The 27,737-nt window shown below is 45.3% G+C and overlaps 1 protein-coding gene across 2 annotated transcripts in view; it reads right to left on the bottom strand.

Moving 5' to 3' along the window:
• Window positions 1-2,580: 2,580 nt before the first annotated feature.
• The window catches only part of KCTD1 (potassium channel tetramerization domain containing 1), a 90,705-nt gene continuing 65,548 nt past the window's right edge, over window positions 2,581-27,737 (bottom strand). For both annotated transcript variants that reach the window (XM_080821507.1, XM_080821506.1), the window contains exons 3-5: window positions 24,328-24,472; window positions 7,522-7,827; window positions 2,581-3,534 (exon numbers count right to left, since the gene is read on the bottom strand). In XM_080821507.1, the coding sequence (XP_080677633.1) occupies window positions 3,376-3,534; window positions 7,522-7,827; window positions 24,328-24,472 (610 nt within the window). In that variant the 3' untranslated portion in view covers window positions 2,581-3,375. The remainder of the gene's footprint in view (window positions 3,535-7,521; window positions 7,828-24,327; window positions 24,473-27,737) is intronic.

Raw genomic sequence — 27,737 nt, 5'->3', positions numbered from 1 at the left:
GTTTGGAAGTAGCTCACTTCATTCCATTTTTCTAAAATACTTCTTAGAAAAGAGTAGGTCAGAGAATAGCGTCTGTGTGCTTGACTAAAGAAATGTATTTTGGTCAACAAAAATTAAAATGTTATTTAAAATGCCAGCGGATCAGGAAATAGTAGCTTTTTTTTTTTTTTAAGTTCACTTTTATAACCACCAAGATAACGATTGATTTGGGAAAAGATGACCAATGGGTGTTGAACAGGGTATTTATAGTCTCACAATTTCATCCCACTGATTACTTATTAATCCCAAAGGGGAAAAGCTACTTTCACATTGGAGAGATTTGGTGAATGTCACTTCAACGAATGATCAAAATTATCACCACAAAAGAAAAACCATAACCCACATGCATTAAGATTTGTAAAAGCCAGAAATAAAAATAATAACAAGAACTAGAAATTTAAAAAAATTACTGTCATTATGGGCCAAATGTATCCTTGTGAAGTGATATAATAAGGATGTAACATCACCTATAGAGCATTCTTGCAAAGAAAAAAAAAATTAACCTGATGCTACCAGTGAGAGACCAGACAAATCCAGAGACAGTAATAAAAAGAGCACATAGTCCTTGATCATAGGCTCTTAGTGGGCTGACGAGTGAAGTTTGAATATGCACTGCATATTGGATTATAAAAATAGGGCAAAATACCATTTTGACTCAATTATATTTTGAATGACCTGGGGTGCCTGGGTGGCTCAGTGGGTTACCCTCTGCCTTCGGCTCAGGTCATGATCTCAGGGTCCTGGGATCCAGCCCAGCATCGGGCTCTCTGCTCAGCTGGGAGTCTGCTTCCCCCTCTCTCTCTGCCTACTTGTGATCTCTCTCTCTCTCTGTGCCAAATAAATAAAATCTTAAAAAAAATTGTATTTTGAATGACCAGCTCTTTCCTGAAGATTCTGGGAATCTATGCTAGAAGACCTCACAGTGTGAAAATTACATGCGATATGTTTGCTGCATTTGATTGGATTGGAGGTTTTATACAAAGAATGGGCAACGGGTTGTAGTTGTATAAACGGGCATCGAAACTTGAAAAAAAGAGTGGATGCTGATAATGCAGTGTGTGGGGGGACACTGCCAACTGCCCAGAGACTGCTGAGTAAATGTTAGGATGACAACTGCCCATTAAGTCCCCCAAGCAGGCTGCTTTCTTTATCTCAACTTTCTAGAAACTTTTGCCTCGCGAGAATGGATTACTAGGAAAGTCGGAGCGCAATTTCATTGTCCTTTCAGTCCAGCAGGGATGAGCAGGAAGCCGGTGGGAGCAGATCTGGCTGTCTCGTCTGAGACTTTGCTGTATTAGGCTCAACTACGGGGAAAATCAAACAACCATGGGTAAGACTGGCTGGCAGTCATTAGAGTCGTTCCATGTTTGGGCCTCTGTGTTTCAGGGGGTGATAGGAGCCATTAACAGCTTACTTTTAGTTTCAGAAGCCAGAGATATTTTCATTACTAGTGTCCTCAGGCACAGACTTTTTAATTTAAAAAAAGAAAGTAAGTTCGGGATAGAAATCACCTATCACTACAGGAATGTCTCTGCAGCAGAAACACATTACAGTTTACCTGTCAATCTTAGTCATGCCGGGTTTATTATGAGTGTCTGGAATGAGAAAGAGGAAGTAGGGAAGGGAAGTGATGGCAGGGTTCAGAGGGAAACCCCTGGAATCGCTAATACCTCAGAAAAGCTGAGGGCTTAATTCCAACGTGGTACTGAGACTTCAAGTTTCTTACCTCTGGGGCTAGTTAGAAAAGTGGCCGTTTTGGCTCTTAGATTTTCTCTACTTCTTCCAAAGCCATAATGCCCTACTTTTTGGGTTTTTTGGACAGGTGTTATGGTAGATTCAAGTTGGCTACAAATTCTTTGTCACTCTCCCCAGCAGGAGGGAGATTTTATTTCCCCTCCCTTTGAGTCTGAGCGGGCTTCGTATCTGCTGAACCAACAGACTGCCCCAGAAGTCCGCTACCAGGTCCCCGCCTGGCCCTTCCCAGCATGGCAGCTTCTGCTTCCTACCTCTTGTAACACTTGTGACAGGGACACTCTCCCTTACAACACAGCTCCGGAGCTGGGACAGGGCTGAGCCACACAGAGAGACCCGAAGCCAGCACGGAGTGGCAGCCCGTGGGAAAGCCATGTAGGACATCACAGCCCAACCTCACCACGGAAGCAGGCCAGCAAAGTCCAGGCCACTCAGAAGATACCACAGAATCACGAGAGAGAATAAAATGGCGTCTGAAGCTGCTAAGTCTTGGCGTGGTTTGCCGGGCAGCCAGAGATAACTACAATTTATAAACAAAACATTCACAAGGAGGAAGACTATCTTGCTAACCAGCACAGAGTAGCAAAGCACGTGTCGGGACACGTGCCGAGCAGGAACAGAACCGTGATCACATCATTGTCCTTCAGCGGGTTGGACCTCAACACTGGCGTCAGCGTTGAGGGCCTCTTTCTGATGTTCAACACAGAAGATTTAGAAAAAGAAAAAAAAAAATCTCATTTTAATACAGCCTTATCCCCACACGGGTGTTTCACACAGACCTTATTTTTTAAACAGAGTTTATTGTATTTAATACATTATAAAATTTGAAAAATTGTAGGAAAGCAGCAGACTCAAACTGGAGCAACTCTAACAAGTAATAATTCTGGCCCCTTTGCAAAACTGATCAGTTTAAAAACAAAGTAATGTTCACATCTGTGAAGGCGGACAAAAAAGTGTGACTTCTGTACAAACTACATTTAAAATTTCATGTCTAATGTCTTTCGGATGCAGTGTGCTCATGAGAGTTTTTCTGAAGTCCCGCCTGGTGCCGCCTAAAAGAGAGGACATGAAACCTCCGTATACAAATAAACTCGATTCAAGGTGTTTTGTTTTTTTTGTTTTTTTTTAAAAAAAAAAAAAAAAAGGAAAAAGAAAGAGGAAAAGGAAACAACGGATGGCTGTTGGCAATGGAAACCGTAAGGAGATGCGTCCTCACTGCTCATGGCTTCTATATTGGTCGGGGGGCCTCGGGAGGCCCGGGACACCTCACGGCCATCACAGCACCAACTGTAGCTACCACCTTTTAAAACTTTTTTTTCCTTTTTTTGCATTTCCTACCTTTTGACATATATATATATTTATATATTTTTTTACACCTTGAGGATATCACTATTCCAATTGTTCCCATATGAATACAGGTGTGGTCTCTATTGGATATAAATGTGTCTTTTTATTCAATTTTAGGTCCAGGACTTGGTTTGCTGTCCCAACTGCACATAAATGTCCCTTTTTTTGTTTGTTTGTTTGAGTTATTTGTTGTGTACGGTTTTCTTTTTTTCCTCTTTGCATAAGAAATCTGTCCATTTAGTCCAGAGGCTCCTGCTTTATCCGGATGACAGAGGGCACACGGGGCGTCCGCCTCAGCTCCCGTCGCAGGACGTACTCGCTGAACTGAGACGAGTCCACTCCTCCTCCACAGGAGCCCACAATTTCAAATCCTCTCTGTTGCAACCTCTCGAGGACCTGCACGGGGCCAAGACAAGCATCCGGTTAGCAGGGAGATGGGCCCTCTGGCCACACACACAGCCCAAAGAAGTGTCCTGAAGTTTGAGCCCTTGTGCAGCCCGGGTCACTCTTACCCAACCCCCGGGTCTCTCGAGTCGCTGCTTTCAGTGGAAGACCCTGGACGGAAGGGCAGGAGGGAGGGAGCATCGTTTCTAAGACCTCAGATGTACCCTTCTGTGCCTGCTGCACACAGGCCTGTTCATTTAATGGTTACAACCACCCAGCAGCACAGGTCGTCGGCCCATTTCGTACATGGGAAAACTGAGGCTCCCAGCATGTAAGTGATGGGACTGGGTTTCCAACTCAGGTCTGTTTGGCCTCAGATGCCACATTTCTTATAACGTGCAACACTACCTTCTCTGCAAAAAGAGAGGGTTCGCATTTTAAATCTCACTTATCACTAAAATATCATCCAGGAGATGATAGATGATACGGTAAGATGCTGATTTTATCTGAATTTACTCAGCCAGTGATTCACTCTCAACTCATTCACCCTCAGCTCTGCCACTGTTGAAGGATGCCAGTACGAACTTAATAGATTTCAGCTTAGAAGACGGATATCATTTCAATAGCAGAACAAATGGACTGCTGAAGACAGTCGAGGTTTATCTACAGGTTTTCAAGTTTATGGCATCTGAAATAGATTTACTGCCCTGTGTGCATTCAGGGAGGCAATGCAACAGTTGTATGTTGGAAGACATATCCAAAATAAAGATACTCTAAACTTTTCATATAATCACTTCTCAGATAATCATCACTTCTCATAATCTCTTCAATTTTGAAATCAAATACCAAATACCAGAAAGATCCCTGGGTTGGTCACCTACATGTCTGATGGCCTTAAATGCAGAAACAACTCCTACATTCTCAGGCGAAAGCACAGAAAATTAATATAGAGCATCGTTTCCCTAGAAATCCAACAGACACTGGACGTGCCAATGTTCCCTGGGCTTCTGGTTATGATCGAATTCCTTCTCCACCACTTTAAAGGGAAGACAACACGATCACAGCTTTAAAAGAAAAGTCTGGCTCGAAACTTTACATGGGGAATGAAGTGAAATGTTATTAAATAACTTTCAAAATTCACTCAATGTAAGGTGAACCCTTCCTATTTCTCTTAAATTATGATTTTTTGGTCCCCTTCTTCTATGTGGAATATAATTTGTAAGTTTGCCAAATGGCTAACTAGAGATTGGAAAACAATACAGTATGCTTTCTAAAAACTCAAACTTTGCATGCTGGCAAATTAAAAAAAAAAAAAAAATTCCTTAAGAGAACAAAATGAAAACTCTACCCTAAGGACAGCTCCATTTCTGTAGCTATATTCACCATGCAGACGCACACCAGTCCGCAAAGGGACAGGACGAAGAAGACAATTCCTAAGTTCAAAATCAAGAAGTGCTTTGGTGGCAAGTCAATAAAAAGGTGAAGATCCAATTGCCCACTCCAAGATGTCCTTAGCAGAGGCAGAGACGTACCCTGTCAGTAAAGCTCGGCCAAATCACCACACTGGAAAGGACTCTGCCTTGACTGGGAGGGGAATTACAAAGGTAGAAGAAGCCGTGAACAGCGGCGCATGTAACTTGTACTATTTGTTCTGCAATACTGTTAGTTTGCTAAATTGTTAAATACGGAAATCCCGAAGGCTTCTCCCCAATTGATACGATCATCATTCCACAGGCCCAGTGTTATGCTGGATGTGGTCAAAGTTTATTTCAATGTCATTCAAACAAGCTATGCTCCCTGGCCATTTCTTTTTAAACATCAATTTGTTAAAAGCAAAATCCTTTAAAACTAGAGATCACCTGACAATATTAAATCACTCCAGGGGTGGGTTGGAGTGTCAGGTCTTGTGCGTCTTAGCCCAAAACTTCTGGATGCCTAGAGCCTATTTTCTTGGTCGGCAGAGCAGGAAGCTAGAGTCATCAATTGTGTCATGGTCATGTCATGGCTGTGTCACCGACGATGCTAATCCAGGTGAAAATGTCCTCATCTGATTAGACTTGAATAACTGGGATGCTTGTCATGCATATGCATTTATTCCATGGCCTGAGTGGTGGGGCTGGGCTTTTGTCTGAGGGATGGAGCCCTAGGGAAGCAATGCCATCATGGCTCTGATGGGTGCTGCCCCGCCTCCCTCTGGAGAGAAGCTGGGGCAGGTTGTGTGTGTGGGAGGTGAAAGTCTTTCAGAGTTTTAGAGGCTGTGACAAATAGCAGAGGCCCCACTCAGGAACACGAAGTGGTTTGGGGAGCACCTCTGGCCCCATCCAACCCAGCGGCCGCCATGCTGCCTGACAGCACGTGTCTCTTGCAGGTGCTCCTGGGACATTGCTTCTGCCAGTGTCTCCTGCTCTTCTGTTCTCAGACATTGTTCACAAATTTTAAAAATACAAATAGTTGTGGGACAATCTTCAAGAGGAATGGAAGAGTGGGTGCTTCTAGTCTTTGAGCTGTGGAGAGGTTTTGTTGGGTCAATCCTGAACAAAGTCATGGGCCCATTCAATTAGAAAGAGCAGGGGGGAGCCCCAAGCCCTTACTCCGTTGACCTCAAATCATTTTGAGTTATAGAGACCTGGAGCCGAGGCACAAGTATGCTTCCACTTTCTCCTCAGCAAGATGGGGATTCACAGTGCTTACCTGTTAGGGTTGTTCTAAGAAGACAAGGCATGTACCACCCTTGGCCCAGAGTTGCCACACATTAGTTAAGATGAAGAACACACTTACCAGTGTCTAAGGGACAGGGCACCCCACATGTGAACCAAACTTCCGAATTCCAACCCCAAGTCTCCTTCTCCCATAGACTTCTCTGTCTCAGAAAACAGCAATTCCATTCATCCAGTTCCCCTGTCAAAAATCTTAGCCATCCTTGGCTTCTTAGACCCCAAAGCCATTGTCAGAGAACCTTGTTAGCTCTATGACACTCAAGATATTCAGAACCTGGGGCGCCTGGGTGGCTCAGTGGACTAAAGCCTCTGCCTTAGGCTCAGGTCATGATCCCGGGGTCCTGGGATCGAGCCCCACGTCAGGCTCTCTGCTCGGCAGGGAGCCTGCTTCCCTTCCTCTCTCTCTGCCTGTCTCTCTGCCTACTTGTGATCTCTGTCTGTCAAATAAATAAATAAAATCTTTAAAAAAAAAAAAAAGATATTCAGAACCGGACACTTCTCCAACATTGCTAACTGGTTCCCTTGCTTCCACCGTTTTCCATCTGCTGCCGGAGTACTCATTTTCAAATCTGAGCTCCATCATGCCACACCTTTGTTCAAAATCTTCAAATGGCTTTCCATTTTACTCACACAAGCAAATGATCCCAAACCAAAAGAAACCGAAACAAAAAAATCCCAGAATGCTTACCACCACCCAAGAGACAATCATCCGTGATCTGTCCCTGGCTACCCGCTAGCCTCCTGTCTCAGCACTTCCTATCCCTGACACTTCCTTCAAGCCCCATGGGCTCTCCTGACACTGCTCAACATGCCAAGCAGACTCCTACCTCAGGGTCGTCACAACTTGCCATTCCCTCTGCTTGGGATATCTCATCCCAGCTGTTCTCTTCTCATCAGCTAACCAGTAGTTTTCTTTCTTTTTCTTTTTCTTCTCATTAAACTTTTGTTTTTAAGGGTCTCAACATTTCTGTTGGTTACTGTTTGCTGCCCCTCGCCATCCTTCTCAGAATGTAAATTCTGGGAAAATAGAGCTATTGCCTCTTTCTTCCTCTTCTGACCTCCAGTGCTCATACTAGCACCAGGCACATAGTAGATGTTCGACAAATACCCATGAAATGATTGAATGAGTGGGTAGGGGGTGCCTACGCTTACCTACCCAACAGAAGTGATGCCACCTGAGAGTTTCCCAGCTCTCTGGAGGGAAGGCACTGGGTGAAGGCAAGGTTAAGTAACAGCATTAAGAGTGACATTGGATGCCACACTGTGTATGACAAGACTATACCTGGACCGAGTTGAGGTGACAGTAGCCATTCAGTGGAAACCTAATGACATGCGTTGAGTCGTGATTCCAGCCTGCGTTGACGGAGTTACACATCACGTCGCCGATCTCTGGAAATACTTCTTCTATCAAGGATTTGTCACCGCTGAGTGTGATCCTTTCTCCAAGGTCTGGGGCGACACGCACCACTAAGCACTCACAGGGCCTTGAAAAGCGACCACTTTCTCTGTCCTGCTTCCACCTTTCCATCTCCAACAACATGGGCTGAAGCTGAAAATATTTTGCTTCTTCATATAACAAAGTATAGTCCTGGAAAAAAAAAGGGAGGGGTATTTCACAGTGCAAAATACAAACAGGAAGCACTGAAAATGTCCACAGATAAGGGGTGATTTTCTTCCACCTCTGTTTTTCCAGTTATCAAAACTGCGTGTAAGTTCTTTCCTCACCACTCATTTGTGCATGCGTTCATTCGGCGATGATAAAAGGAGCGTAAGGGTATTAAGCGCCAGGCAGGCCCCCTTCTAAATGCGTCCCATAAATTAAGTCCTGTAACCTCCACAACTGCCCCGTGATTTTGCAACCATTATTATTCCCATTGTGCAAACAAGATGAGAAAGGCTGAACCCACGACTTTTCTCTTTCAGCAGAAGAGAGCCTCTGGGTATTTAAAATTGGTGCGGTGAAAACCCATTCTAAGCCCTCGTGATGGAGCCAGGCACAGGCTGCGGGTGCGGGTGTGGGAGGCACAGGTGCACTATCCACTGGGAGCCCATGCCCCCTGTCCCCTTCTTTCCTCTGCAGCTCAGAACCCCGGGTAGGAAGCAGGGGGTGGCGCCAGCTGGGGGCGGGGCTGCAGGTGGTGGCGGGTGGGCGCCTGATGGATGGGCACGCTGCTTCTACCTAAGCCTGGGTCCCCATCTCCGACGATCTGGGAGAGGCTGATGCACCTGGCCAGCTATCCGCGCTGCCATCCTAAAGTGAGGGAGGCCAACCAGCCTGTGATCCCTGCAGGACGGAGGGGCCAGAAGGAAAACCGGTCCCTTTCTGAAAGCACAATAATTAATCACCATTCTCTGAGCAAGGTTTCTTTTTCTCTTACCTTAAAAACAGATCTACAGAATTAAACCAGCAATCTGGCAAGCAGGTATGAAAACACACAAGTCACTGAATGGGAGGACGAGGGAGGCTGAGGGGGAGGCAGCGACATAGGAATGATGTTATCACGCGGGTCAGTATTATGTCTACAGGTAGCTATGACCACAATCATCAGTGGGTGTGAGGCAAGTGGACACCTGTCCAGGCACAGGCGTGTCTGCTGTCCTTCCCTGGGAGGGAGCTGGCAGGCGGTGCGGGGAGCATGCAGCGGAGCCAACACTGAGAGCCCAGGGCCTGGGAGCTGGCCCCTCCTCTGCCATCTGGATGGGATGGAGTATGGAGGCAATGACCACAGGAGAGCGGGTTTAATGTGGCACTTTGCTCTTTTTCTTGCAAATTAAGCAGGAAAAGCAGCAGCCAGCAGTTATTTGGGGCTTCCAGAGAAAAATGTGGAGAGGTGAGAAAGTGCCAGTGGGTCTCCAGCTGGACCTTCCACTTTCTGTGTTGAGACATTTGGGCCAAGGAGGATGCTGTCTGTCCCAGACCCTTCTCGGCAGATGGACCGCTCCTGTATTCTGCCTTCTCCCGGCAACCCCATTCTTAGGGGAGTCTTGGTTCCCTGCTGGAGATCATCTTCCTTTCACACTCTGGCACCTGCTTTGCCTCCGGGTCACAGGAGGTACTTTGAGGGGTGAGAACTAAGCTGAGGTGCGGCCACTCTTAACATAGGACAGAACTGAGCGCCCTCCCCCACCCCCACCCCAGGGCCAGCTTGAGGGCAGGAGTGGAGAGACTGCCGTTCCTCCAGGGTATCTGGGACCCCTGGGCAGGGGTGGGGGTGGGGGGCTTGCCGACTAGGAAGTATACTGACTGTGAGACAGTGACCTCCGTCTTTACTTCTCAAGATGACAGCTCTCAAGGAGACTTAAAAACAGCATTGACAATTACACAAGCAACAGAAGTGAGAATTTGTTACTGCTTTTTATTTTCCTATGAGAATTAAAAATTACAGCACAAGGAAGAACCTGGACTCCAGTGAAAATATGTCATCAAGTCTTCAATCTGAGACTGCTTAGAGCAGTCTTATCAACCAACCTTGACCTTACGGAGGAAACCTTTCAAACACTGCTGAATAGTGGCCATTAGCCTCTGATGAAATGCTTCCAGTGATAGGAAGCTTACTATCTAACACGGCATAGCCTTTACTTTGTTGGCCGCTCTGATTACACTTCTGGAAATTTCTTGGTTAGAATGACCTGAATTCCCCTGTAATTCCAATTTATTCAAATTCATCAGGGGTTACTGGGATCCTAAACTTTCTTTGACATGTGAACCCTTCACACATTTGAAGACAACAGTTATGCCTTAATATCATTCAGGCTGAAAATACCCAATCTTTTCAGCTCTTTCTTATTTGTTATGACTTAGAGGTCCTCTGACATCTGGAATGTACCTGACTTTGTCAACATACTTCTGAAAACCCAACTGGAACTGAACCTGACATTTCAGATGTGATCTAATGAGTGCACTGTAGAATCTTTGCTTGGCTGGGCATTCTTTATTATTGTTGTTGTTGTTGTTGTTGTTATTATTATTATTTTGGCTGGACATTCTAACCCGTCTTAAAGCAGCCTGCATTCATCACCTATGGCTGCTGCAACAATTACCACACACGGAGTGGCTTAAAACCACACACATTTATTCTCTTACAGTCCTGGGAGTTGGAAGCATACAATGGGTCATTAAGGTGGTGTTTCTTCCAGAAACTCTAGAGGGGAATCCATATCCTTGCCTTTTTCAGTTGCACAGACAGCCCGCACTCCTTGGCCTGGGGTCCCGCATCACTCCCGCCTCTACTATTGTCACATCTTCTCCAACTCTGACCCACCTGCTTCCCCCTTTCACTCAGAAGGACCCTTGTGAGCGCGCTGGGTCCATCTGCATGATCCATGATCATCTCCCCATCTCAAGACCCTTCACTTAATCACACCTGCAAAGTCCCTTCTGCCATGGAAGATGACATATTCCTGGCTTCCTGGAATTATGACATGGACGTCTTTGGGGGGGCCATCACTCTGCACACCACACAGCATAAGGTTGTATTAATCTTCTTGGTGTCTATTACCCTATCGGTTTACATTTTGCTTACAGTGAAGTCTCCAGAACTTTCTACAAGAGCTGCTACTGAGCGAGGTCCTCTTACAGCATTTGTGAAAAATTTTAAATCCTCCATTAGTTACCCCTCTTCAGACTGCCTACTGTAGGTTCTGGAATTTGTTCCAACATAGTGAGAAATGTCCATTCTTTCATCCAAAGTTCTGCTCCTGCTCTCGTTACATTGGTCACTCTGAACTGAGTGTTCTGTTTCTGTATGTGAATCATTTCTTAAAAGCAATGACAGGAGTGAGCTACTTGCAGGCCTTGGTTCAGGCTGATGCTCAGGTAATAAATTAAGACTCTGGGCTCTGGCTATTCGAACAGTTATAAAACCTATAATTCTGAGATCAGCCAGCCCCCCGCTGTGGCATTTGCTGGGTGTCTGGTTGAAATACTGTGTGTTCGGATGGGCCTCCCAGGGGAAGGCTGGACATGTGGGAGGGGCACTAGTCTCCAAACCACCCAGAGATTCTCCTTATCTATAAAATGAGAGGAATAAATCATAGTGAAGTTGCTATCAGGCCTGATACACTGAGTCTATATCTATGACAATGTCCTGATCCACTGGTCTGTCCACCATAACCTGAAGGAATAAGGATGGCAGGACTTGGGGTGACAAATCCTCTATGCTCACTCTGAATCCTCACCCCTTTCTCTTTCCTTTGAATTCAGAAGCCACGTGGGTAATCCGCTCCGAGGTCTGGCCGTGGACTGACAGAATGCTCCCTATACCATGTTGCCCATGTTCATCGTTCTCTGCTCCTGGAAAATTAGGGAAACACTGGCCCCTAGTAGACTTTTGGCCCCACTCAGTGATTTCTCAAGGATTCTGCCAATAGCTTTTAAAGTGTAGCTTAAAGAGGTCCCCTGATGGTCATCCTGTACCCTGGGATGTAACTCATGGGCCTGGCCTTGAACCATCTCAGGCCACCAGGTGTTCCTGACCATTTCTACTCGGCCATCTGGCTCTATCTCTCCCTTTGCCATGTTGTTCCTTTGGGTCTCTGGGGCAGATGCCGTCTGCGCTGGGCCAGCAGGTGCTAGAAAGCAGCTGAGCACGCGGGCTCTGTTTGACCATCAGCCCCACAACGTTCACTTACCTCCAAGTGTCTCCCAGCTCAAGAACTAAAAAGGCCCGGGGCACCTGGGTGGCTCAGTGGGTTAAGCCTCTGCCTTCAGCTCAGGTCATGATCCCAGGGTCCTGGGATCGAGCCCCGCATCGGGCTCTCTGCTCAGCGGGGAGCCTGTTTCTCCCTTTCTATCTGCCTGCCTCTCTGCCTACTTGTGATTTCTCTCTGTCAAAAAAAAAAAAAAAAAGAACTAAAAAGGCCCTTCTTGTCGTTACCATTTTCTGCACAGTTAAGCTCACACTGGCCATTTGTTTTCTTGGCAGTCTCCTTTTGATTCGTCTTTCTTTGCTTCCTAACACACACTTCCAGCCTCAGCTCATGGGAGAACTCCCTGCAGAGCAGGCTCGGTGGCCACTGCGGCTTTCCTTAGGAACCTCGTCCTCCTTTCCTTCCTCAATCAGGATCAGTTAATTGTATTGTCCACGTCCCATATATTTTATTGTTTTATCAAGTTTCCCTTTGGACTCTCTGACCTCATGCTCATTTCCTTCTGCTCTAAATCTTCTGAAATCTTCTTTCCTTACACCTTGGTCCTTATCTGGCAACACCCTCCATTCCTTTCTTTGGCTTTTACAACCTCTAGACAACTCAGTCTTTCATCCTCAAGGTATGAGGTGGGATTGAGCAGGATTTTATAGAGCAGTAGCAAGTTTGCCTCCAGATTTCCTTTCTTTTCCTTTTTTTTTTTTTTTTTTTTAAGATTTTGTTTATTTATCTTACAGAAAGAGAGAGAGAGAGAGAGAATGAGCAGGGGGACTCGGAGGGCAGAGGGGGGAGGGAAAGGGAGAGAGAATTTTAAGCGGACTCTAAGTTGAGTACAGAGCCCCATGGAAGGCTCCATCTCATGACCCTGAGATCATGACCTGGGCCAAGACCAAGAGTCAGACGCTCAACCAGCTGAGCCACCCAAGCACCCCTGAGCCCAGATTTTCTTTTGAGGGAAATGAATCCAAAGCATCCTTATCTGCTTTCAGCAAAGCACCTCCAGAATGTACTACATGCCATCATTCCTCTGCCCTGCTTGTGTGCCAATTTTATCTTCTTTCATTTAGGAAGCGTCATTCAAATTTCTTGCTTAGCGTCATATCCAGATAAAGGAAAACCTATTATCATGTTTAAATAACTTTAAAATCCTAGAATACGTTTTTTAAAAATAAATCTTTTTGAGGTTTACAGTGGTTTTTTGAGGTACAGAAAGATCAAGATCCCGGGGCACCTGGGTGGCTCAGTGGGTTAAAGCCTCTGCCTTTGGCTCAGGTCATGATCCCAGGGTCCTGGGATCAAGCCCCACATCCGGCTCTCTGCTCAGCAGGGAGACTGCTTCCTCCTCTCTCTGCCTGCTTCTCTGCCTACTTGTGATCTCTGTCAAATAAATAAATAAAATCTTAAAAAAAAAAAAAGAAAGAAAGGAAAAAAGATCAAGATCCCATTTTACAGACACACAAATTGAGCTTTGCCAAGACCCTGGAGAGAGGTACATGGAACAAGAAGGTAAATATGGGTGGACTCCAAAATGCAAATGGACCAAGTTTTGAAAGCTGATTTCTTGATTAAATATTTGGAATTCAGAAAACATTCTCCCTAGAGGGAGGAAAGGGATATACACGGTGCATTCGTTTCCAACCGCTGCTGTAAGAAATGACCACAAATTTGGTGGCTTAAAACAACACAGATTCACTCTTGTACAGTCCAGGACAGTCCAGGGGGTCCGAAGTCTGAGATGGGGCTTAGGGCTAGTTAGTCGAGCTGCCAGTAGGTAGGACTGCCTTCATTCAGAAGGCTCTAGGGGACAGTGGCTTTCAGGCCCTTTCCAGCATCCAGGGGCTGCCTGCATTCCTTGGCTCCTGGCCAACAATCACATTACTTCCTTCATCACCTCCTCTTCTCTGACTCTGACCCTCCTCCTTCCCTCTCTCCCTTGTAAGGACCTTTGTGATTCCACTGGGCCCATCTGGATTATCCGGGATAATCTCCCCATTTCAAGACTCTTAATCACAGCTGCAAAGTCCCTTTGGCCACATAAGGTCATCCATTCTGGGGATTAGGATGTGGACCCCCTCGGGGGTCATTACTCAGCTTGCCGCACACGCATTTACTGGTTCCACCCAGCAGAGGTTTATTTAACTCCTAATGGCCTTGGAAGTTTTACACAGTAGTTGGCACATCCTTCCACTCAAAAGGCAACTCAGCCACTTGTTCATTTTAAAATCTGTTCGTGTGCCAGATGCCATGCTAGATGCTGGGGGTACGAAAAGGGTCTTCCTCTGGGGAACATGTCCAGTCCATCCCGAGCCTCCCAGGCAGTGCTTGGCTCCCCAGAGGGCAGAGGTGTACATATCAGGGCGCCTGCAAAGCAGGGGCACCAAGAAAATGAGGGAAATTAAGGATTTTATATTTTACCTTTCAAAAATAGAATCCAGGTAGTAGTCATAGGGAAAAAAAATCTCTGTGGGACTTAACTTCCTTTAGTTTTAATTTTTTGGTTGTTGTTTTGTTTGTTTTTGTTTTTTGGTGGGAGGTGGGCCAACATAGATTTTCCAGTATTCAGGTTTGGGGTGTCTAAAATTCTTAATTTCCCTGGTTCTGCAATCTTCCTTCCTTCCTTCCTTCCCTCCCTCCCTCCCTCTCTTTCTTTTCTTTCCTTCTTTCTTTTTTCTTTAAAAGGACTTAATATTGCTGGCGAGGATGTGGAGAGAGGGGAACCCTCCTACACTGCTGGTGGGAATGCAAGCTGGTGCAACCACTCTGGAAAACAGTGTGGAGGTTCCTCAAAAAACTGAAAATAGAGCTACCCTATGACCCAGCAATTGCACTACTGGGTATATACCCTAAAGATACAAACGTGGTGCTCCGAAGGGGCACGTGCACCCGAATGTTTATAGCAGCAATGACCACAATAGCCAAACTGTGGAAAGAACCTAGATGTCCATCAACAGATGAATGGATAAAGAAGATGTATATATACACAATGGAATACTATGCAGCCATCAAAAGACATGTAATCTTGCCATTTGCGATGACGTGGATGGAACTAGAGGGTATCATGCTTAGCGAAATAAGTCAATCGGAGAAAGACAACTATCATATGATCTCTTTGATATGAGGAAGTGGAGATGCAATGTGGGGGGTTGGGGGGAGGTAGGAAAAGAAAAAATGAAAAGATGGGATTGGGAAGGAGACAAACCATAAAAGACTCAATCTCAAAAAACAGACTGAGGGTTGCTGGGGGGAGGGGGGATGGGAGAGGGTGGTGGGGAAATGGACATTGGGGAGGGTATGTGCTATGATGAGTGCTGTGAAATGTGTAAACCTGGCGATTCACAGACCTGTACCCCTGGGGATAAAAATACATTATATGTTCATTAAAATAATAAATAAATAAATAAATAAATAAAAAGGAATTAATATTTTTACAGCAGTTTAGGTTCACAGTTAAAATTGAGGGGCAACAGGTGTCTGTTTGGCTCAGTCTGTTAAGCGTCTGACTCCTTGGTTTCCGCTCAGGTCCTGATCTCAGGGTGGTGAGATCGAGCCCTGCTTGGGGTTCCATGCTCAGCATGGAGTCTGATTCCCTTTTCCTGGTGCCTCTACCCCTCCCCCTGCTCTCCCCCTCTTTAAAATAAAATCTATAAATATGTACACACATACATACATAAAACTGAAGGGCAAGTACAGAGATTTCCCATACACCCATCTCCCACCAGAGTGGTGCATTTGTTACAACCAATGAGCCTACATGATCACCTGATGTCCACAGTTCATACTAGGATTCACTTTTGCCACTGTTCAGTCTATGGGTTTGGACGCACATATAATGACATGTACCCATCACGAATGGCACCATACAGAGTAGTTGCACTGCCCTAACCCCCTCTGTGCTCTGCCTGTTCATCCCTCCCACACACCCCCCCCCCTTTCCTTTCTTCAAAGCCCAGAAAGCCTGGCCTACTTGATCCTTTTCCCCCTGCTACCAATGTGAGACTTCTGGCCAGGAGGCCTCCTTCCCATCCAGCAGCGCCAACTTCCAGCTTCTCCTGACTACTCTTGATTTTCAGGGGGCGGGGGGGGGGCAGGATATCCAGCCTGACATTCAGCCTGAATGGATTTCAGCTAGTAAAGGAAACAGAAGCAGTGGCAAGGTGTCCCCTCTCCACCTGACCACTGTCTCCCTCCCCCAGCACCTGTTGATCTCCTAGAGAAAGGTAGGGTAGACACAGGGGATAATGACGGGGTGTTTGTGGTGGAGCTGAGAGCAGATCCATTTGCATTCTCAAGCCACACCCTGGCTTGGCAATTCACCGGGATACTAACCGCAGGGGTGAGACCCGGTGTGTAGGGCGGGGTGAGGGCAGGAGCTAGAGATGCCATCTGAGATGGTGCTGGGGCTGCTGGCTGGCTGTTCTGCCTGCCTCCCAACCCTCCTCTTTGGGTGCTGCAGCTGGCCTTGCCTCTGAGGGAGTGTGCTCGGGAGAGGGAGAGAAGAGGCCCTGGGCAGGGGTCCTACGAGTCATAGTCTCTGCACCAGGGACGCAAGTACTAGGGGACAGCAGCTGAGACTACGGGTTGGGGCAGCCATCCTAAGGGGGCACTCTCTTAGATACTGGAGAAAAGAATTCTCGGAGGTCTACCCAACTGACTACTCTGCCTTCTCCAAGAAAGTCCGACCCTCAAGAGTGAGCGCCTAGAAGCCACGTGTGCTTGCCCCAGCAGACTGGCCAAAGCCTAGGCACTGGAGCCCCTAGAGCAGTCAGATGATCTCTGCAGAACCAAGGACGGGGAAAGAAACCCCTGGCACTGTTGGGGCAGAGCCACGGACGCCCCTCTAGAAGGAGTTGGTGGCCTCCCAAGTCTGAGGGCCTCAGAGTCGCCCTGAGAGAGAATGCTCCTGCTAATTCTACGCGATAAGCTTCCCATAAAAACTTCCTTCCTCTCTTTCTTCCTGGTTCTCAACTGGGGCTGATTTTGACCCTAGAGGATATTTAGCCAAGTCTAGAGACGTTCTGGATTGTCCTAGCTGGGTGTGTGCTGCTGGCATGTGGTGGGTGGAAGCCAGGGATCCTGCTCAACGTCCTGTAATACAGGACAGCCCTGCCACGGAGAACCATCCGGCTCAAAACGCTAATAGCCCAAGAGGAGAAACTCGGAGCTTGACGGGGATCGTTAACAATGTGCCAGCCTTCAAACATGTATGGTTACTAATGCCATGTAATATGAGGTCCACAATATCACCAGAGATGTATTCTCACCAAAATGTTTACCCTAAACCTGTCAGGCCTTCAGATATAACTTGCAGTTTACAGGAAATCAGAGGTTACAGCAACGAACCAAACTACCTATGACAAGGCGGCCAGACAAATCCAGAAGGGGGACTCTCTGTGGGGCACCTGACCCGGTTTCTTCAGCGAGTCGGCCTCATATAAAAAGTGACAGACTATGCTAGGTTATAAAAGGAAGGAACATAACTGGATTCGATATGCGGTCTCACATCAGACACATCTTGGAGAAACCGCCCACAAAGACAGTCTGGGGTCAAGCTGGGAAATCTGACTATGGTTCCAGTACTAGAGAAAGTCTGATGTTATTGAAATAGGAAGATAGAGATTTACTGTCTGAAGTAAGGACAGGAAAAGAGCCAGAAGGCTATGCACGCACTAAGGTTTTAATACTGGCAATCTCCGAAAGATGGGAATATGGGGCTTAGACGTTTTTCTAATTTTCTACAATGTGCATATCCTTTTCTATAATACTAACAGCTTATTAGAAATAACAGATACATTTTTTTAAACTTAAGCCAGGGATAGGTAAGTTGTGGACTGTCTATTAGCAAATTTTTCTTTATCTTATCTGTGGACATTCAACTGTGACCATAAAAGATGCTAGCAATGTGGGGGACACTTAGCAAGGATGTTCAGAACAGAAGGCTAGAAAGAGGTAATTTTTTGTGATTTCCCATCGAAAAGGGAACCAAAGTTCGGGACTCCTGGTGTACTGGGAATTACAAATGTGTGTGTGTCTGCCTGGACAACACACGTACATAAGCAGAAAAGGAAGCAACGATGAACAAGTCCTTATCACTGGGAGAAGGGGAAACGAAGGACAATCACCTCCATAATAAAACAGTGCAGAGAAGTTCTATAATCACTTACTAGAGAACAGATTCCAGTGGCTTCCAGCAGAGCAGGACACGAGCAGCTGCCACTTCAACGATGACCTAAGTCGGTAAGTGGGGATCTAGTGCATACAGTATATGTGCACAATGGCATTTTGGGGGGGGGGGAGGTAGGACGCTGTGATGTTAGCGTTGCACACATTCACTCAATCCACCATTAAAGAGCTGGAGAGGGGAGCCAGAAATCAAGGAACGCTTTCCCTACCAAACCTAGTTAAGACAGATTCTCTCCTCATGCCGTGTCCCTTCTCCCAGGTCAGGAAATGGACTCTGACGAGGAAGAAAGCACCTGTCGTGTTGTTCAGGGATGGGCAGACGGAGAGCTCATTTGTGTGCGCGTCTGCGTCTGCGGTCGGCACAAGCCGCTTCAATTCCACCACCAGCCAAGGAGCTGAATGGCCACCTCGGCTTCCACTCCCCTCCTGCTGCTCCTCCAGGTTCCAGAATGCCCCGTAATTTATAGCCCGTCGCCTGGAGCTTCCATGGGAAACATTTCAGGGCCCTGGGAGACGTGAGTTCCACTTGACAAGCTTTTGGTCTTTTTCCCCAAGCGTGCTCTACCGCTAAATCCTTGGGCAATTGATGGCTATGTTTTGCACTTAGAATTGATGAACAGCAGGGTTCTGGAATCCTCAGGGAGCTTGAAAGGTGTAGAGACGTCACCTTGCCCATCCTAGCCTACTGGGTGAACTCTCAAGGGACTGTGGTCAGGGATCAGCCGCAGCCTAACTCCCATGAGGAAGTCTGTCTCTCCACATCTAACTTCAATGCTTTCCAAGAACAAAATAACACCCTGAATGGGTTCACCATACCTAGCTCCATTTCTGGGACACGCTGCAACTCACGACAAATGGCTATCGTCATGTTCTAACTACAACTCCCCATTGGCTGCTTTGTATTTCCTGGAGTCTGGATCTTTCTTAATCATGGAATTATAAATTAATATTTTACCCACGTAAGTTGCTTAGGATGATGGTATTATACACACTTTTTTTTATCTGCCCTTTCGTCCAATAAATTAGTCCTATAAATTAGTGTATTGCTTCTGGTCTCCTGTGACGCCTGCTATATTTAAGTTAATTAATACTAAGTAATTATTATGTGCCCAGTGCACAACGTCCTTTAGAAAACATTAAAAGTCCATGCCTGGGAGACCCTTACAAGGAAGAGAGTCCGGATATATATATAAGATCTCCAGAGTTTGGATGTAAGAAAGTATATGAGCAGGTATGGGGTAGGAACCAAATCTGGTTTGAATGTGGGTCTCATGTCATTCGTTAATGTATCTATCCGTGCATTCATTCACTCATGTCATAAACCATCACGTTCTTCCTATGTGCCAGGGCTGAGCTAGTGGGACAGTCGCTGCTGGCCAGCTTCCCCAACAACTATTCCCAGCTCCTAGCCCGCTCATTTCTCTGACTACAAAAGCTAAAAAAGAAAAACACCCCTTTCTCAGCCTCCTCTGCTTGTCAGGGAGGCTCAGTTCTAGCCACTGACCAATAAAGGGAAAGTCTACTGGGGAATCTTCTGACAAGGACAAAAATTTTGTGAGTTAAAAAGGCTTTTGACCCATTTTCCTGCCTGGAATGAGGATGTGATGCCTGGAGCTGCGGCAGGCACCTTATGACCTTGAGGTGACAAGTGTGAGGCCAAAATGTCAACACTGAAGATGGTAAAACAAAAAGACAGAGAGTCCTCGTCCCTGATGACACCACCACTGAGCAGACTCCACTGTCAAAACCATGGACCTCTGATTCCTTATGTGAGAAAAAAACAAATCTCCATTAGATTAAGGCACTGCTGATTGGCTATTCCAATACCTGTAGCCAAAAGCATGTATAACTTATAGTTGGGTACACAGAGCCAGACAGTGAAGACAAATAATTACAAATGCACATGTGTGACCACAGGGAGAATCGCAGGGTACAGGCAAACCTAAGCTGGACTAGGCAGGGATGGCTTAGTGATGAATACAACGAGCCCGGATAACAGATAAAAGGCCAGGAAAAGAGCATTCGGCAGACAGAATGGTCTCTTTGAAGGGGGCAAGAACATGGCATCCTTGTGGAACTAAGGAAATTCCTGTAGGGCATATGTGTAGGTAAGAGCTGGGTGGGGGGGAGGTGTGGGTAGAGAACACGGGTTGGAGTATTCTGGGTCTTGTGGGCTCTGACAAGGATATGCTGCTTTGCTCCATGAGAAATGAATGGGATGCTTCTGTAGAGTTATAAGCAGGAGCAAGTCATGATAACTCCACTTTTTTCAAAAAGTGTCCCTTGGTGAGGGATGGGGTGGGAGATGGCAGAGGAGGGGGAGAGGGAGAAGGGTGTGCCTATAAAAGGGCAATGGGAGGGATCCCTGCCATGATAGAAATGTTCTGTGCTTTGACTATATCAAGGTCCGCATCCTAGTTCTGCCATTGTACTATCATTTTGCAAGTTGTTACTACTGGGGGGAACTGCGTAACATAGGATCTACTATTTCTTCTTACAACTACATGAGAGTCTACAATGATCTTGAAATAAAAAGTCTAATGAGGAAATGTCTCCCGGTTTCAACATGGAGAGAAGATGCGAGGGGGAAACGGTGGGAGAGGGAAATCGATTAGGAAGCTACTCCAAGTCATCCAGAGAGCTGAGCTTTGGACAGGGAGGTGGGATGAGAAGAAGGAACTGATTCAAGAAGTATCTGGAAAGTAGTACAGATTGGTTCGCTGACGGATCATGTTTAGGGGGTGAAGACGGGGACAAAGTGCAGAATGACTTCCAGGTTCCTGCCTACAGCCGGCAGGTGGGTTCTGACATGCTTTACAGAGATGGGACACAAAGCAAGGGAGCAGGTCCCACCGTCGTAGTGGGGTTGGGGGGGCGGACATGGCCAGCTTATGACAGGGCAGCTTGAGGAGCCAATGAACTCTCCACACAGAGATTCCGAGTGGTCATTTGGAAACGCAATCACCCTCAAAGAGAAGTGAAAATGAAATGTCCTTCCTTCACCCCTTTCCCAATTCCACTGCATTCCTTCTAGGAACACAGGAGTGATAAGGAACACTGGCCCCCCGACTGTTGTGGTATCACACTTTCAGCCCTTCCTTTTCTACTCGCTTCCTTGCTCTCTGACACAAGAAGCCTAGACCTGATTGGCGAACACCTGACATTCAAGGCGCCAGGTCTGATTACGGGCAGGGGCCATTGCTGAAGTCTGTGCCCCCGTACAGCAAGCCCCCACCTTCTCCTCCCTCCACTCACGCCCTGTGTCCAGTGCAGAACTCAGCCCCACTTCCTGTCTCCATGTGGGGCCAGAGCCTGCTTTCTAGAAGCAGTCCTGACTTTCTTCCTAGCTCTCTGCTCCGCCTGCATTTGGTGTGAGGCCGGCACCTACCCCCGGCCAGCTCTCTCTGCTCACATCTGAGCAGGTGTGTCCCCAGGCTTACACTGAGGGCTGCAGCTGGGAGACCTCCCTTTGGCCTCTGCGTGAGATGCTCGCCAGTGAGTGAAGTGGCATGAAGGGAAGGCAGGAAAGAGGTTCAAAAGTTGGCACAGAAAGGGGGAAAAAAAAAAAGACACATTCAAAATTACCCCTGAAAACCCCCCAGGAAGGTGCCATCTGAGAAACAGACTCCCAATATGTTTTCCTTCCGGAACTGGAAGAGATCAGCACTGATAAAGTAGCTTACTTTCGTAAGGAGCCGTGTCGCACAAACCAACTTCGTCTGTCTTTAAAGCCGGAATGGCACTCAGCACCATCACAGGCGCACTCTGGGAGGCCCCTGGGCACTGCCACTGCTGGGGGAGCCGCCACCGGTGGGGGAGCCGTGGGGTCACGTGCTGCCTCAGGCTGATTTCACGGCTGCCGGAAGAGCCCACGCTCGCTAGCTGCAGTTCTGACTCTTTCTCTCCTATTTCCTCACTGCTCAAAATCCTGAAGGAGAGGATGGACGGAGGCCCTCCAGAGGCCCTACTATGTGGGATCTAATCTTCTAGATCTTTTTTGTGTATTTACACACACATATTTTTTACATAAATACGAATATGGCTATGCATCTTTTGAAACTTAGTAGTTTCACTGAATGACAAAAATTTTGGTGATCCCCCCCCCCCATCAGATAATAGAGCTATTGGTGAGTATGTGCCATTGCTGAACATTTTTTTTAGTTGTATCAAGTTTTGCTATTACAAATAATATGACCAAAATAAACATCCCACATACATATATCTTTGCATATTTATGCAACTATTTCTAGAATATAAATTAACAGACTCCAAACTGCTCTATCAAAGAGTATGTATGGTTGAAAACTTAAGAACCGTTCAAATGCCCTCCAAAAATGTTTATTCCCAACCACAATGTATATCCCCGACACTGTATATTAACAATTTTTTACATTTTTCCCGATCTGATAAATAAAAAGGGGTATCTCAATTTTTGTTTCTTTGAGTCTACAGAGATTAAATTATCTTTTCAAAGAAATTGTAGACAATTTCTATTTTTTTCTTTGGGAGATTTGTTTGTATCTAAAAATGTTCTCCATTGGATTGTCTATAGGTTTCTTATAGATTTAAGGAACCTCTCTTATTAATGATATTAATCTTTTATTGTAAATATTTCTTGTAGTCTAACACATGTCTTTTATTTGTATGTGGTTTATTTATTTATTTTTTATTATTTTTTCATATGTGGTATCTTTGATTCAACTTTTTTTTAAAAGGCTATGTTCTGGGTATTAAGTCTTCCTTGGGTAGGCCCTCTCTGCCTCAAAATTATGCTTTCAGAAATTCCTTTATTTTTTTCTGATATTTTTTATGGTTTTAATTTTTATGTTTATTTCTGGAGTATCTGTGAATTTGACATAAGATATGGCTTTGGCTTTACACTTTTTCCAAAAATCTCTGTGCCAACTATCTCAGTGCCAATTACTCATTATTCCTTTGTTTTCCCACTGAACGAATTACCACCTTTTCAATATACCAAATTTCTTTATACACACAACTGTCTCCAGACCCTGACATTTTTTAATTACTCCAGCTCTCTATATGTTCTGATGTCTGGTAGGATACATCTGCCACAGCCTGCCACGACCACCACTATTATCAACCATAATTATTTATTTAGCTATTCTTAAGCTCTGTTTCTTCTACATACACTTTATAAATGGATTAAATTTCATTAAAAAAAACCTGTGACTGGGGCGCCTGGGTGGCTCAGTGGGTTAAGCCTCTGCCTTCAGCTCAGGTCATGATCTCAGGGTCCCGGGATCGAGCTCCGCATCGGGCTCTCTGCTCAGCAGGGAGCCTGCTTCCTCCTCTCTCTCTCTCTCTCCGCCTGCCTCTCTGCCTACTTGTGATCTCTGTCTGTCAAATGAATAAATAAAATCTTAAAAACAAAACAAAACAAAACAAAAAACCTGTGACTTAAATGGGTTTGTTTTGAATTTATCATCTGGGGACAGGTGACATCTTAACAATATGGAGGCTTCCTATCCCAGAACACAGCATTTCCCTTTAGTGTACAACTTCTCTTTTATATTTTATGTAGAGATCTGAACTTTTCTTAATCAGACTTTTCCCATTTCTTGGTAGGTTTGTTCCTGGGTATTATAAACTTTGTTGTTACTATGAGTGACAGATCTTTCTACTATATCTTATGATTGGCTCTTGCTATTCTGTAGGAAAGCTATTGATTGTGATATATTGATCCTGAACGTAGATGCCTTAATGAGTTCTTCATTAGTTCTAACAGTATTTAGTTGATTCTTTAGGATCTACTTAAAGAATATTAATAGCTGCAAAAATTACATTTGTGTATATTTCCTTCTAATATTAACGCTATCTATTTGTTCTTCTTGTCTAACCTTTGTTACTAACTTCAAAGGGAACAATCTAAAATTTTACTGTCAAGTGTAATACTTGCTTTAAATAGCTTGGAGAAGAAGTCTATTAAGCTAAGGAGGTCTCCTTGTATTTCTTACCTTACTAAGACTTAGCAGGACTAAGCTTTGAATTTCATCAACTTATTTTCAATGTGCTCAAATAAATTATAATTCAATCTCTAAATAAAATCAGTCCTCATCTGGTCACATAAAACATTAAGGACCATATCCTCTATTTCAGGAAGATAGTGTAACCATGTCAGCAACCTCTGATGCCATGAGAGTTGGTAATACGTTAAAAATGTAAAGCTTGAGATGTCTCGGGGGAGCGCGTCAAAACAAATCACATATTTAAAGCTATTGGTAATTTAACGTGAATCCCTCACCTTGAAATCATCAGGAATGAGGAGTTTTGATGTTCGTAGAAAATTCAAGATATATCTGAACATCTGTCCATCTCTGTCAATGAAATAATGCTGTTTGAGACTGTCCAAAACAATGGGCTCTGTACCATCAAAAAGTCTTCCGATTCTGTGATAGAAAAGAGGGAACAGTGAAAACAATTAGAAACGACTGGCCGCTAAAACTAAGCGCTATGGCTCTGTATCACTGTCAAAGGCAGCAGTTTCAAAGATGGCGGTCAGGCAACATCACCTGGTACATAGTTACGCTTCTTGGAGAAGTACTGGTACTTGCTTGATAAATATTTCAGGACCAGACAATTCAAAATAGTCTCGGGCTTTTTCAAGCAAATCCTTTCATTCACTGTCTGGAACCTGTAAAGAAAATGTCCCTGACATGGTGATTACGGCTAAATGCTGTCACTGTGATGGACAACCTTTTCCCCTGGGTTACTTAAAACCAACTTCTCTGCTACTTTAAAAAAAAAAAAATGTTATTGCTCCAAAGTGTCTTTTTAACAGATTCTATGGAGAAAGCAATTTAGTTTTTAAGAAATCTGTTTTCTGAGCTTTCCCCACCCATGAATCACAAACTTTCCAAAAATAAGGCAAAGCCTATATGCTAACATCTATATTTAATTATAGAAAGGAATCATTGAAAATATCACTCGTCTAAGAGAATATGTTTTTCCATTAACAATATACAGTCTAGTTTCTTAAGTCTCAGCAAAAACCATCTGTCACAGCCAGGCATCATTATAAAAAAATAAATAGTTGACCACCCCCAAAATGTGTTCTAGTACTGGAACACGAGTGGCTACGGGTCATTTTTAAAAACAGGAATCCACGATATGTTTTTCCCATTTATAGAGTTAACAGTTGAACAATGTACTACAGTTAAAGTATTCTGCATCCATTCATTATCATTTATCCCTTTAAGGACAGCTGAACCTACATATTTCAGTATATATTCAGTTAATACAAAGCGGTCACATTGTACCATAAACAAGTAGACAGCCGGCTGATGACAAATATCGTATATCAGAAAATAGAACTTACACACTAAAAATCACTTCCTTGACCAAAAGGTGCATTGCACTTTTCACTAACAGTGTAGGTAGGTAAATGGCTCTATTTTTTCATGAAAGCTTTTTTGGAACTCATACAGTCTATCTCTGATTTGGAACATCATTTTATTGCTCTGAAGACAATTTTGAAATCACATGTTGAAATGTGACAGAGGTAATGGTAAATCGATACTTTTACCCCTCCTAAAATATAACAAACAAACCGACAAATAGAGAAGCTGTTTCCCCTCCTTCCCCCAAAAGAAAAGCTTGGGAATCTGTTTCAATAAAATTTTTTCAAAGATAATTAGAAAACTCATGCCCTACCTGAAGGTAGTAAGTGCAAAGAAGAGAGCAACTAATTACAGTCAGGTCATATTTCTTTTTTTGACAGAGAGAGAGAGAGAGAGAGATCACAAGTAGGCAGAGAGGCAGGCAGAGAGGGGGAAGCAGGCTCCCCGCTGAGCAGAGAGCCCAATGCGGGGCTCCAACCCAGGTCCCTGAGATCATGACAGTCAGGTCATATTTCTAAAACTCAGTATTTTTCTCAGCTGATGTTTTTGTCCAACTTTCCATGAATGGAGGGTGATTCACAATTCTTCCTTCCACAGTTTTATCCAGGGTGTGGCTCCCAACCATCCTAGGACTCCTTCACCGCAAGCAACCTTGTCATTCATTTCCCATTAACACATCAACCAAACAGGCTACAGAAAGAAGCAGTGAAACTAAAACACACTCAGTCACTTAATTATAGTGTTTCCAGCACAGTTTGGTGTAGGATGGGAAAGAACGAGACTTGTTTGCTTATTACTAAGACATTTTACTCTTCATTGTTAACATGATAAACTAACGGTGGACAGGGGAAGAAAAGGGAGTTCTATTTACTAAGTGCTGTCCAGATAACATGCCCTATCCTCAGCACTTCAAGGATGTAAAGGATCCATTATCCTCCTTTTAAAGATGAAGAAACAGGCTCAAAAGGAAGAGTAACTTGCCCAACTAGTTAAGTAGCATTGGAGGATTTGTGCACAGTCTGTTTGATCTTAAAGGGGCCTCCCTACAACGGATGGAATGAAAAGAATTGCCACTATCGAAGGAAAGCTTCTGATCTAGAGTTTTTACTTTCTATCTTCTGTTTGTTTAGCAAGAGCTTTGCAATGAAATCCAAGCGTGTATATCGATTACTTCTGTGGCCTGTAATATATTAGTACCGGTGACTGCAAGTCACTTTAGTCACAAGATGAAAAGCAAGTATTTTATTCTTAAATAAGTCCTAGGCTTATTTTCTTAGAAGCTCAATTTCAAAATCTAGTCCTGGATGCGCTCTGGTACAGCACGAGTGACTGGTGAATCTCTACGGGAGTGACTGAGTGGTGAGGGGAAATTTGGCTGGGCCCTTTCCTAGCTGTGATCTGGGGGAATGGACTTCTCTGTATCTCCGTTTCTCTTATAAAATGATGTCTTTCTGGGCACCTGGGTGGCTCACTCTGTTAAGCCTCTGCCTTCTGCTCAGGTCATGATCCTCGCTGCCTGGGATGGAGCCCCACGTTGGGCTCCCCGCTCAGCGGCAACCGCGCTCCCCCCACCCCCGACCATGATCTCTCTCTCACAAATAAGTAAGTAAAATCTTTAAAAAAAAAAATGTTTCTTTTATAAAATTGCTCTTTTCCTCAGGGTTGATGAGAAAAAGTAAGTGGGGTCATGGCGTGCTCACAAACAGTGTAGCAAGAGAAGGTGTCCCAAGCTTGCGAACAACGATTTCTGTGCAAGCACATCTCAGAAGACAGCAGGCACTAGTAATAATCTGGGCCTTAGTGTCTTGTGAAAGACCTCAGTGAGGTAGGAGAGACGTGCCACGTAAAAGGCTTTTAGGGGGGCGCCTGGGTGGTTCAGCGGGTTAAGCCTCTGCCTTCAGCTCAGCGCATGATCCCAGAGTCCTGAGATCGAGCCCCGCATGGAGGAAAGTCTGAGAGGAGGCCGAGCGACGGCCTGGCAGGTGGCCGCCGTCCCTGGGCGAGGCACTGGGGGGAAGCTGGGTCTCCAGTCAGAATCACTCAGGCTGAAGGAGGGCGGAAGCTAAGGAGAGAGGGCTGGTCACCACCCCACTGGTGAGGAGCCCCAGCGAGGTGCACAACCGGGCGCGGGGCGGCGGGCTCGGAATCTTTCTCGCTCCCGGAACCTTCGTCACCAGCTCGCGCGGGCCCGGGAGACTTTGCCTGGAAGACCAGGAAGAGCGAGGGGAGAAGCCCTAAGACAGCAGCACTTCCCCCCATCCGGGCCCAAGCCGAGTGGTCTGGGCGGGAGCCGAGAGGGAAAACGCTGTGGAGG

Source organism: Martes martes (assembly GCF_963455335.1).
Source record: "Martes martes genome assembly, chromosome: 13".
NCBI classification, from domain to species: domain Eukaryota; kingdom Metazoa; phylum Chordata; class Mammalia; order Carnivora; family Mustelidae; genus Martes; species Martes martes.
This window is presented reverse-complemented; position numbering and strand designations above follow the sequence as displayed.